The 11,784-nt window shown below is 44.5% G+C and overlaps 1 protein-coding gene across 1 annotated transcript in view; it reads right to left on the bottom strand.

Moving 5' to 3' along the window:
* Positions 1-11,217, bottom strand: part of SRBD1 (S1 RNA binding domain 1) — a 151,217-nt gene extending 140,000 nt beyond the window's left edge. The window contains exons 1-4 of the mRNA XM_018576291.1: positions 11,200-11,217; positions 5,915-5,988; positions 2,787-2,940; positions 475-600 (exon numbers count right to left, since the gene is read on the bottom strand). Coding sequence (XP_018431793.1) covers positions 475-600; positions 2,787-2,940; positions 5,915-5,988 — 354 coding nt within the window. The 5' untranslated portion in view covers positions 11,200-11,217. The remainder of the gene's footprint in view (positions 1-474; positions 601-2,786; positions 2,941-5,914; positions 5,989-11,199) is intronic.
* Positions 11,218-11,784: the final 567 nt, after the last annotated feature.

The following is an 11,784-nucleotide window of genomic DNA, read 5'->3' as shown; positions in this document are numbered from 1 at the left end:
TGAAAGGCTGTGCTAAAGTGTAAATGCCACAAGTGGCATGGATGCAGGATCTGTGTAAATTGGAGTTACTGGCAAGCGAGCACAGAGTGTGTGATGGTGATTGATACCGGTGTGTGTGGTGAGGGTGGTAACTCACTGGTGGAGTATCCTCAGTTCTATTAAATTTACTGCTGGCGGCAGAATCCTCCAGCAGTGAAATAGGAAATTGCAAATGCCTAAATTCCTTTTAATACTATATAGTATAGCATGTACCTTTGTACCTTTCAGGGAGATGTGCCCTCACATGCTCTGTGGTTACCCAGAAAAGGAGATGAGAGGTATGTACCCAACAGTCATACATACAGCAATAAAAGGGCCTTACCTATTCCATCAATAAAGTCTAGAGATCCACTTAATCTAAACTGCCATAGAGCCCAGTCAGGGATTTACATTCTGTACAAAGCCCTCTAACTGTATCATATAAAGAAATCTTACCTCTTGTTTTATGGAGGGTGCTGCTATCACCTTGAATTCTGATGGATCACAGTCCTTACTCTCAGAAGTTAGTCCAAATTCTCCTTTATCTGTGGCGGGCGTTTTGCTAACTTTCTTAGCAGCAGTCTAACATGCAAAGAAAGTTAAAGGCAATACAATTAGAACAAGTCCATCAGTTGTATGTGAAAACCAATCACTTTTATTATTATAATGTATCATTTGTATAGTGCCAATAGTGTGCACAGTGCTTTAGAATATAAAGGGAAAGAGAACAGTTACAATAGAATTCAAGACAAGAGGGTTAGGAGGTACAGTAGCTGCCTTTGAGAGCTTATGAGCTTACAATCTGCAATCATTATGACAGATTATTACAGCATTAAAGCAGGCCTAGTATCAGATACAAGAACACAACAAGCCTGCTGTTTAACCAGTTGACATCCGCGGTGTTAAACCCCCTTCCCATTCGGCGGCTATAGAGCCGCTGATCGGTTGTATGTGAAACAGCCGTTAACGGCTGTAGTAACAAGCGGGTCTTTCCTGCCTGGGGGCGCGCGCGAGCAGGAAAAAAATGACGTCTGGCTACGGCAACCCGCAGATAGGAGTCAGCCGTCCGTCCGTTTTTTATTAACGGGCAGACGGCAAGAGTTTAAAGAGGCCAACAGCTTAAATTTCAAACAATTGAATGAGTCAGAGAAATGACTTATTCATCCCCAACATTTGTATTATCTGTTCAAAGGGCTGTTCAGTGTTTCAGTTTGAGAAAGACATTCTGAAAGCAAACAGCATTTGCTTTGCACTCTCTTGGAAATCCATAATATCCCATGAAATCTGCGCCATAGGTGTATCATCTACTAAAAGTTTATTTATAAAATAAAAAAGATTTTATATGAAAAGAACAGAGAGTGTTTCTGTTTCATTACTGTTCTCTTAGCAGGCTGTGGGTAGTGAGGTGACACCGCCATTTTCTTTAACTCCCTCCTGACTGTGCTGTCTGGCAGGGATGATATTAATTACAAAAAGATGCTGGAAAGAATGACATGTCCTTTGGCAGACAAAGAAGTTCACATTTGTGCACTTTCTCTAAGTATTTAAATGTTTGTCTGACATTCAGCATCAGAAAAATAAAACGCTATAGTTTTCCTTTTAGCGTCAGTCAAAGCTACACCTGTAGGTGTGGAAATGTAATCTCTGTTCACACTAGCTGGGTTAATTAAACGGCATGTATGGTTCCTGCGTAATAGTTTCTATGAAATCCCAAAGAATAATGATAATGAACAACTTTTTGGTGGCTGAAATTGTGACGGACCGCCTGGTACCCCGACTGGGTACCTCCGTCAGAAATCAGCTTCCTCTCCGCTGGAACCTGAATTCCAGTGTCCTCAGCCCAAACCTGCCTAATTATTGGACGGAACCAATATATTAGGACAGAAAGCTAAACTCCTCAATCATCAGACAACACCAATGTTGAAGTGGAAACCAAGAACACGAGTTAGATCTACACCTCAATACACACAGCTCACTCCCCAGTATCCATGTCACGAGTTAGATTGAGTTAGAGCTACCCACCCATACACACAGCTCACTCCCATTTATCCATGTCATCAGTGTACCATGGATTAGAGCTGCAACAATTATTAAGTCAATTAAAATCGACGATGCAAAACCTTGTCAACGTTTTCCATCGCCGATTCGTCGGCTCCTCCTCACAGGATCAGATAAGAGTTCAGAGTGTTGAGCAGTTCCCGCCCCTAGACAGCCATGGGCCGCATTGGAATTCCTTAAGCACAGACACTCTTTGAAATGAATGTCCTTAATTAGATACGAGTTTGATCATCCTAACCAATGGCCACTCCAGACAGCCTGCTGCCTATAATGAACACAGGGACACTTGAATATAATGTCAGGGGAAACATGCAGTATTTTCAGTATAAAGAAGTAAAGCCCAAAAAAGGTTTGGCTTTATTGTTTTTAGTAGAAACCAGTACTGAAGGAATATGGAAGCTGTTGTTGCTGACCTCACTTTCTAAAATAAATCAATAATGGCTTCCCCCATATCTCACCACACTTTGCTTTAAAGGCAGATGACAATGCCCAATCTTACAAGCAGACAGCACAACTCCCACACAAAGATATGTATACTGTTTTGTATTACAGGCCAAATCAGGGGCAAAACAAGAAGTCTAAGTGGTATATCAATCAGCCGCACTGTGTCGAGCTGCTAGAAATTATATTCTATAGTCCCAGTGACATTCCACATACACAACTGTGTCTACAGATTACCATATTACACTAATGATGACAACATAACTCACCTTCCGTGGTTTAGGGGCAGCCGCAGTCTTTGCTTTTGCTGCAGGTTTCTTGGTGGGTTCTTTAGGTTTCCTTGCTTGTCTTTTTGCTGGAAGGGCCTTTGCTTCTGGCATCCATTCTTCCTCATCTTCATGGGAATCATCATCTGTATCTGACCTAATTAGAGGAACATCAAGTAAGACTTAGCGTTGCACGCATCGAACTTTCAAAACTATACATAGCAAACTACTAATTTGGCTATTCGCTACTTATTAGACCTTTCTGCTGCTTTTGACACTGTTGACCACCTGCCCTTCCTAAAAAAACTCCACTTGCTTGGCCTACAAGACTCTGCTCTCTCATGGTTCTCCTCCTACCTAGCTATGCGCTCCTTTAGTGTCACCTACAAATCTAACTCCTCTTCATGTAGGGTCCCCCAAGGCTCTGTCCTTGGATCCCTCCTCTTCTCTATCTACACCACCTCCCTTGGTCAGTTAATAACCTCACATAGTTTCCAAAACCATCTCTATGCCGATGACCAGGGCTTGAAAAATCCACTCGTCCACTCGTCTGTGACGAAAGGGCGGTGGAGCCCGACGAGCAGCTTCCAGGCTGGCCGTTGTAATTACACGGCCGGCCGGGAGCTTTACAGTCAAGCGATCGGCGTCTCTATAGAGAGACGCTGTGCCCGATGCGGCCGGGAGCAGCACGGCTCTGTGACAGGAGATCAAAGGGAGTTCAGTGTACGAACTCCCATTGATCTCCTCTCAGTCCCCGAATGCAGGAAGTAATGTACATTACATCACTTCCTGCACTCAGCGTCACTCTACAGCTAGAGAAGCTGATGAAGCCGATTTCTGCTTCATCAGCTTCTCTGGGGGTCCCTAGGTGACATTAGGGGTCTTCGATACCCCTGATGTCTCCATAAAGAGGACCTGTCATGTAAATTGGCTATCCCATAGGGGGCTTCTTAGCCCCCCCCCCCTGTAATAGCAATAAAGCTGTGTGTAAAAAAAAAAAAAAATTAAAGAATCATAAAAAAATATAAAGAAGCAAAAAAAATGTTAAAAAAGAAAACATTTTTTTTAAGTCCCCGCCCCCCACATACACACACAGATATGCGCCGGGTGCGCCTATGCGCGAAGATGATTGCGCCTATTGTGCCGCACATGTTACATATCACTGCAAAAGTTGCGAGTGAGAGCAATAATTTTAGAGCCATTAAGGCCGGGTTCACACCTGGGCGTTTTACAGCGCTGATCGACGCGCTGTAAAACGCCCAGCAAGTGAAATCCCATTATTTCCTATGGGCTTGGTTCCCACCTGGGCGTATTTCAGCGCGTCGGAACGCGCTGAAACAGTAGAAAGGTATCATGGCAAAGGAACGCGCTGAAAAACGCCCTACGCCCAAAGAAGTACAGGAGCTGCTTTGGGGCGTATTTCCGTGCGTATCCATTAGGATACAGCCGGATAGCCTTCGCAAACGCGCGTTTGATGCGCGTTTCGTGGAAAGCAAATCGGGGTAAAAACGCGCCACCCGAAACGCGCGTCATACGTGCATATTTCCATCACCTAGGTGGAAACCCAGCCTAAAGGAGAACTATGAGGTGAGTGCTTTTCCCTCACCTCATAGTTCTAGCCGACCTGTGACAATGAGACTGTCACAGGTCGGTTCAGTAGATTGGGAAGTGAGCGAGCAGTTTTTTTTTTTTTACATTTATGGTACTTTTTTCATTATATAGTAAAAAAAATAACCCCCCCTCGTGGTGATTATATACCTCTATAAAGCTCTATCTGTCCCCAAAAAATGTTAACATAAATTGCAAGGCTATAGTCCGGTCATGCTGACTGGTGAAATTTTCGACTGACTGGTGAGACACCATCAAATTTTTCAAGCCCTGCCGATGACACTCAAATATATCTTTCCACTCCACAACTCACCCCCTCAGTGTCCTTGCGTGTCACTAATCTACTAACTGACGTATCCGTCTGGATGTCACAACACTTCTTAAGACTTAAACTTTCAAAAACTGAGCTTATGATATTTCCTCCCCCCGTGCACCTTCCCCAACTTTTCCCTTGAGATTGATAACACAACTATCCAACCCTCACCCCCATGACAAGGTGCGGGGCGTCATTCTTGTCTCGGACCTCACCTTTCTTCCCCATATTCAATCCAATTATCTACTATTATCTATTGTACTGCTGTAATCAGTCAGTAATAGATTGTTATATCAGTGAGCTACTGCTACAGGGAGAATCTAGACAGAGATGCTCCATCTTTGCCCGAGCCTCCAGTTTAACAGAAAGTTCTGTGATGTCATTTCACCGTGATGCAAACACAGTGTAGAAGCAATGTTTTGCGCATTGTGTTTACACTGGCTGTTGCTAGTGCTCCTATAGAGTGTTCGGGAGCAGGAGCTGGAAGTTGATTGATTCAGCTTTTGGGCTTAGAGCTGCGCCGCAGCTGTCACTGACAGCCAGAGGTTCCAGTGCTAAAGCCCACCGCTGTCACTCAGCGTGCAGCCTGCTGTGCTCCGGACCTGATGCTGGTTGCTGTCTGGCAGCCCACCTGCTACTTACAGGTGAAACTCGATTAGAATATCGTGCAAAAGTAATTGCAATAAGTGCTGCAAAAGGGGCCCAAACCAAGTACTGAGTACATATGCATGCTTGTACTTTTCAGAGGTCCGATATTGTTCTATGTACAATCCTTGTTTTATTGATTGCATGTAATATTCTACTTTTTTGAGGTTGTGGATTTGGGGTTCTTGGGGTTTTTTTATGAGCTGTAAGCCATAATCATCACAATTATGACAAATCACGGCTTGAATTATCTTGCTTTGCATGTAATGAGTCTATCTCATATATTAGTTTCACCTTTTAAGTTGCATTAGTGAAATAAATGAACTTTGCACGATATTCTAATTATTCGAGTTTCACCTGTATAGGACAAAATGGGGTTAGGACCTCTACAAGGATTTCACCGCTGTGTCTCCACTGGCACATTTTCCCCCGCTTCCTCTCCAGGTGACAGGTGTCTGAAGGAAGAAGTAGAGATACCATCTCCTCTACGAGGATGATTAAAAGACAGTTTCGTTACATCAACTACTGAAAATCTGCTTTACATCCACATGCAGCAAATACTCACATCCCACTCAGGAAAGACAGCTCCAGCTTAGGTGCAGCTACAGTCTTTCTCGTTCTTTTAGGTAACTCAGACATCTACGATACAAACAGAGCAGATATTGATTTATAGGTCGGTCATAATGAAAATAGAAAACTCTTGACATTTCTTACATTATAAGCTATACTATGCAGAAGAGGTGAAAGGATACAAGGCAAGGAATCTTCATGGGGAACATACAACACACATCATAAACAGACCGGCCAGGAATGCCAAAGACTGCTCACTGCAAACAATTACTATCATAATGGAGTCTTATCATTCATATAGGACAATACAACATTCAGAAGAAGAGAGATCCAGGAAAACAGCTCATACTGTACATGCATTGTTTTACCTGTTTAATTCTGTGCAGTCCATCTTGTCACTTGCACACATCTACAACACTGCACAGCCAGCAGATGACACACTTTGATCCAGGAAGCAGTAAAGGGACCTTTCTGGCTGTGTAGTGGCTGAACAGAGTAGATAATAAACACATATTGGTATTTTACACTGGGCATTTAGCAGTTTTCCTGGAGCAATCAGCTTTAATAGCAAGGTCCTTCTAAGCTCATATTTTAGTTTCTGGGTGATTCCCAAATGTTTCTATCACCCACTGGTTACTTATAACTCTCAGTGACCTCCTACTACCTGCTATAAGCATATTCATCCTATCTTGCTCATTGAAGGGACCCTGTCATGTGAGAATCACGAAGGCTGCCATTACTGCCCTTTTACCTAATTCTGGGTTGCACTCAATTCACACAGTCTCCCGCCCAGTGAATCCAGTGATGTCCCCGTGATCTGTGTTCCTCTGATCCACGCGACCGTCTTCATCCCTAACATCATTGGGAGCCAGCTGTCTCTTCTGGGTTCAGGTATGCAAACCAAAATAAAAAAGGGGGGAGAGTTTTTCATGTTGTGGAAGGAGGGTTTAATTGGAGCAAAGTTTTGGTTTCAGGGTGAAGGTCTGCTTTAAGTCAGACACAACCAGGCATATGGCAATGGCAGCCCTCATATATTCCTCATGACAGTGTCACTTTAAAGCTGACCTATACATTAATAACCACCCTTCCAAATTCTGACCTTTCCCCTCCCCAAGTTCTTGCTTCAAGATGGTGGCGTGGGAACTGCGCCTGCAAGGAAGACAAAATTGGACTCCACGGAATAGTATAGTATATATATTTACTTTCATAAAAGGGACAACTATTAGGGATTTAAAATGTCATGCCATGTAGGGTGAAATTCCGCTTTAAGTATGTTTTTTTGGGGGGTGAAATCATCTAACATTTTATGAAATCATCTAACATTTTAAAGTTGCCATAAGGATATTAGTGGAGAGTGGAAAACCTCCCAAAGTGGACAAATATTCAGGTGATTGTCCAACATGGAAATTCCCCTCACTTTGGGGAGATTGTCTCTCATTTCCTGTTGTGTTTCTGGCACAGGAAGTGCAGGGAAATCTCCCCAGCAGGACAAAGACAGCAAAAAAATAACCGAATAGGGGTTTTAGCATTTCCCTCCTCTACCTAAAACTAAAATAAAATACACTTTGAAAGAAACACTATACTGCTTAAAAGAATCTTTTCATGAGAAAAATGTGGAAGTCACACTGCAGATGTCTGATTCAGGAAATTGATGGAGGTGCCCTCCGCACACCTTTCAGCAGTCCCGGCCAACAATCAAATAAATGGTGCTCGAAGTAACTTCACGGATGGCACCGTGCAAAACACAAGATTGAAGAAAATAGGTCACCAGCACTCCATAAGTTAAAATGAATGAGTCCTTTTAATGGACAATGATGTCACAGAAATCTGTGACATCATTGTCCATTAAAAGGACTCATTCATTTTAACTTATGGAGTGCTGGTGACCTATTTTCTTCAATCTTGTGATTCAGGAAATGTCTGGATCTCATGCCCACCGGTCTAATTTACTGGCCTGGAACAAGTATGCCCACCAGCAGCCAAAGTCAGGAGTCCTCAACTGCATATTTTTTCCACACTAAAACCACTAAAGCCAGAGAGCCAGGCAACAGGACTTCACCAATGACAGCTTTCACGTTTCTCTTGTGATCGGTTTGCTTTAAAATTACCATGGAGCATTGCCTCTGTAGACACTGACATCACTTCTATGCCCCTCCAAAGCATCTGAGCTCCATGATCAACATGAGGACTTTCTACATCAGGGGAAGGCAACCTTGACACAAATCCCTCAGGTCTCTGCCTCTGTGAGTCATGCCTGTGGCTGTCAGACTCTTGTAATACCTTGCGGGTCTTGTAATACCTTGCGGGTCTTGTAGTACCTTGCGGGTCTTGTAGTACCTTGCAGGTCTTGTAATACCTTGCGGGTCTTGTAGTACCACAACACCTGGCATGCCAAGGTGGCCTGCCCCTGCTCTACATCTAGGTCACATCTCTATATGTATGAATTAGGGATGCACTGATAACGATACTAGTATCGGTGCATAGTATTTGCGGGAATACTCGTACTTGCCCAAATGCTCCGATACCTATCCAGATACTTCAGCTTCCGGTATCAGGAAGCCGTGCAGCAAATCATTACATGCTGCCCGGCTTCCTGATTGGCCCGTGAAGCCGGCTCCATGCTCCCTCGTCACTTGTGACAAGGGAGCTGGCTTCCCAGCCAATCAGGAAGCCGAGCAGAGCGTTATTACACGCCCCCCGGCTTTCTGATTGGCCAGAAAGTCGGCTTCATGCTTCCTCGTCACCTGATCAGAAAGCCGGGCGCCGTGTAATGACTTCTCGACCAAGCAGGAAGCCGGGCATCGCATAATTACACGGCTCCCAGCTTCCTTATTGGCCAGAAAGCCGGCTCCGTGCTCCCTCGTCACCTGGTGATGAGGGAGCATGGAGATGGCTTCCCTGCTAATCGGTAAGCTGGGTGGCGAGTAATTACACGCCACCTGGCTCCCCTAATGGGACTTCTGGTATCAATATTGGCGAGTAACGAAAAAATATAACATTACTCGATATCGAAAAAAAACGGTATCAGTGCATCCCTAGCATGAATCATGACAAGGAGCGATTAAAGCAGCAGATTTATATAAACTGGATTGCAGGCTGTACCGGATTGAGCCTAAGGCTTTATATACACATCCTTTATGGTCCAGGCAGCGCATCCTTGAGGCCACCCAGCCTGTACAAAGCAATGACAAGCGCCGCAGCTGACCACCACTGTCACATAAATCCACACATCCAGTGGTTACCTGCGGCCAGGAAAAGATGCCCCAGATGGAATCTTTCTATATCCAGGACCAGAAATCTGTTCCTGGCCACAGGTAACCATTGGATGTGTGGATACATGTGAACAAAGGCGGACAGCTGTGGCTACTGTCAGCCTGTCATTTCTTTGTACAGACTAAAGGTGGCCATACACTGTACAACCATCGCAAGACCTTAGTCTTGCGATGGTTGTAAAGTGATAAAAAAAACGTACGATCTGCCCATCTTGGACAGGCAGATCGCACTCTCGATCACTGACCGCAATGCTGAACGGGCAGTATGCGCGTGCACACACCGGCCCGTTCGGCATTTGTCTCCCAAGCACCATTCAAACCAGCCGAAAATCGTACGATTCTCGGCTGGTTTTCTAGCATGCTCCTTAGAAAAAAGACGTGCGACCGTACAGTAGAAACGGTCGCACGTCTTCGTTCACACTGTTCGATTCTCGTACGATCGCGGGATTTCCCACCATTCTCGTACGAGAATCGAGCAGTGTATGGGCACCTTTAGTGGCCTTAGCTCATTGCATCCCCCAGTATCAAGCATCCAGTGTGCAGATCCTAAAGGACGTGTGAATGAGGCCTAATTCATCCAGGCTGGAGTTCTATTATTTAGCAGCATCACATACAGGAGGATAATGGATACCATGGAGAATTTTAGGGTAACTTCCAAAAAATGAGCGCAGAGGCGAGCAACTGGGACTGAGCACACCGGATCATCTATAGAAATCAATGGTCAATCACGGAAATTATAACATTGACTTGTGAAGTGAGGCGGTGAATGTAACGCCGTCTGTTTTATATACTCAGTGAATTGTACTGCACCCTATGAAGACCAAAGACATTTAGGGCTCCTGTGCATTGTGTCATTTTTAATTCATTGCAGAATGGGCAGCATTTTTTCTGATGCACAGTGCATGGTAGTTGCTGTGCATTATGGTCTTCTGCAACACATGTGGGTCAAAGCTGCCTTAGTACATTGGGGAACCATTTAAAATGAATGGCACCGCAACATGCTAACACATAAAACATGCGTTGCAGTGACAAGCATGTGAAAAGGTGTGTTTCAGGCCTAAGGTGACCATCAGGCAAATCTAACAAGCTTTATAAAAGCAGCAAATCTTCTGTCAGACATCCAGCAGCAAATCAATTATTTATAAATACCCCCCTACATGCAAAGAAAGACCACCAAGAAATCCCGGGACATCCTCCAGCGCAGGGGCTTTCCGTCTGACAGCTCTGCTGGTCATACACACATCAATGTGATTGATCAATCAATGATTGCACTTCCCAATAGATTAACAATCTTTATCAACCAAATTGAAGACAAAAAAGGGATTCCAACTGATGGCAATCACGTGATTTTGCAATTGCAACTTTTACATTTCTGATTTATATTTTAAATACATTTTGAAATAGCAACCAATCAAATGACCAATTCACTTTGAAATAAGCCTTTGTCTGAGGCACCTAATTGATAAACTGAACGGTCAACCACAGCAAATAGAAATCAATGTGTGTATGGCCTGCATAACACTGTGTAGAATGGAGATGCCTCCAGCTGCTGAGGAAGAAGCCCCCTTCCCCCCTTCATGATGTACAGATCCCCTCTTCCTCTAATATGATGTGCAGTATAGTATACAGGTCCTTCCCCAGTATAATGTACAAATGTCCCCCCAGTATTATGTACAGATCCCCTCCCAGTATGGTGTACAGGTACCCCCAATATAATATACAGATCTCCCCCAGTATAATGTACAGATCCCCCCCAAAATAATATACAGATCTCCCCCCTCCCCCCAGTTTAATGTACAGATCTCTCCCAGTATAATGTACAGCTCCTCCAATATTGTGTACAAGTCCCCCACCAAGACAACGTACAGGTCCCCCCAGTATAATGCACAGATCTCCCCCCGTATTATGTACAGATCTCTGAGCCCCGGGCCCGGCAGACATGGCTCCCCCGATCACTGCCAGTCTGCCACTATACACAGACTGCACCCCACTCTCAGGCTACACACACCTCTCTGTGTTCAGCTCCCTCCCGAAGCTTCAATCTTCCTGCGCTCTCCGGCCCCGCCCCCTGCTCTACGGGCTGCTCCGAGGACCAAACATCACAGCCTGCCAGATCCTTCCCGGACGTCTTTCTCATTTGTCACATCGCTGCATGGAAACGTCTCATAAACGTGTATTTCCGCTGGCGATTCAGAAAACGGTTCTCCGAGCAATATGAGCTCTGCTTGTTGAAGTGATTTTACACCCACCAACTCTCCCTCATCTGGAATCTAACTCCTATGTCCCTCTCCTCAGATGTCTGTTTGGCCTGAAGTACAGATATCTGTGAAAATGTTATATTTCAAATATTATATTACAATCATAAATTGTTTTATAATATTGTTATTAAATTATTTTATATTAAACAATTTGTGATTGTCATAAGAGGTGTCCCCAAGCCGGGTGTCCCCCGCTGCGATGTCAACATGCATGTGTGTGACGTCATTACGCCACGCATGCTTATCATGCATTTAGCTGCCTGTGGGCATCTTTGTGATGGATTCTGGCAGAGGGCGGAGGGGACGTTCATCCGGTGGGATAAGGTAGGCCGCCG

The sequence above is a fragment of the Nanorana parkeri genome, unplaced genomic scaffold, assembly GCF_000935625.1.
Source record: "Nanorana parkeri isolate BGI_ZX_2015 unplaced genomic scaffold, ASM93562v1 scaffold63, whole genome shotgun sequence".
NCBI classification, from domain to species: domain Eukaryota; kingdom Metazoa; phylum Chordata; class Amphibia; order Anura; family Dicroglossidae; genus Nanorana; species Nanorana parkeri.
This window is presented reverse-complemented; position numbering and strand designations above follow the sequence as displayed.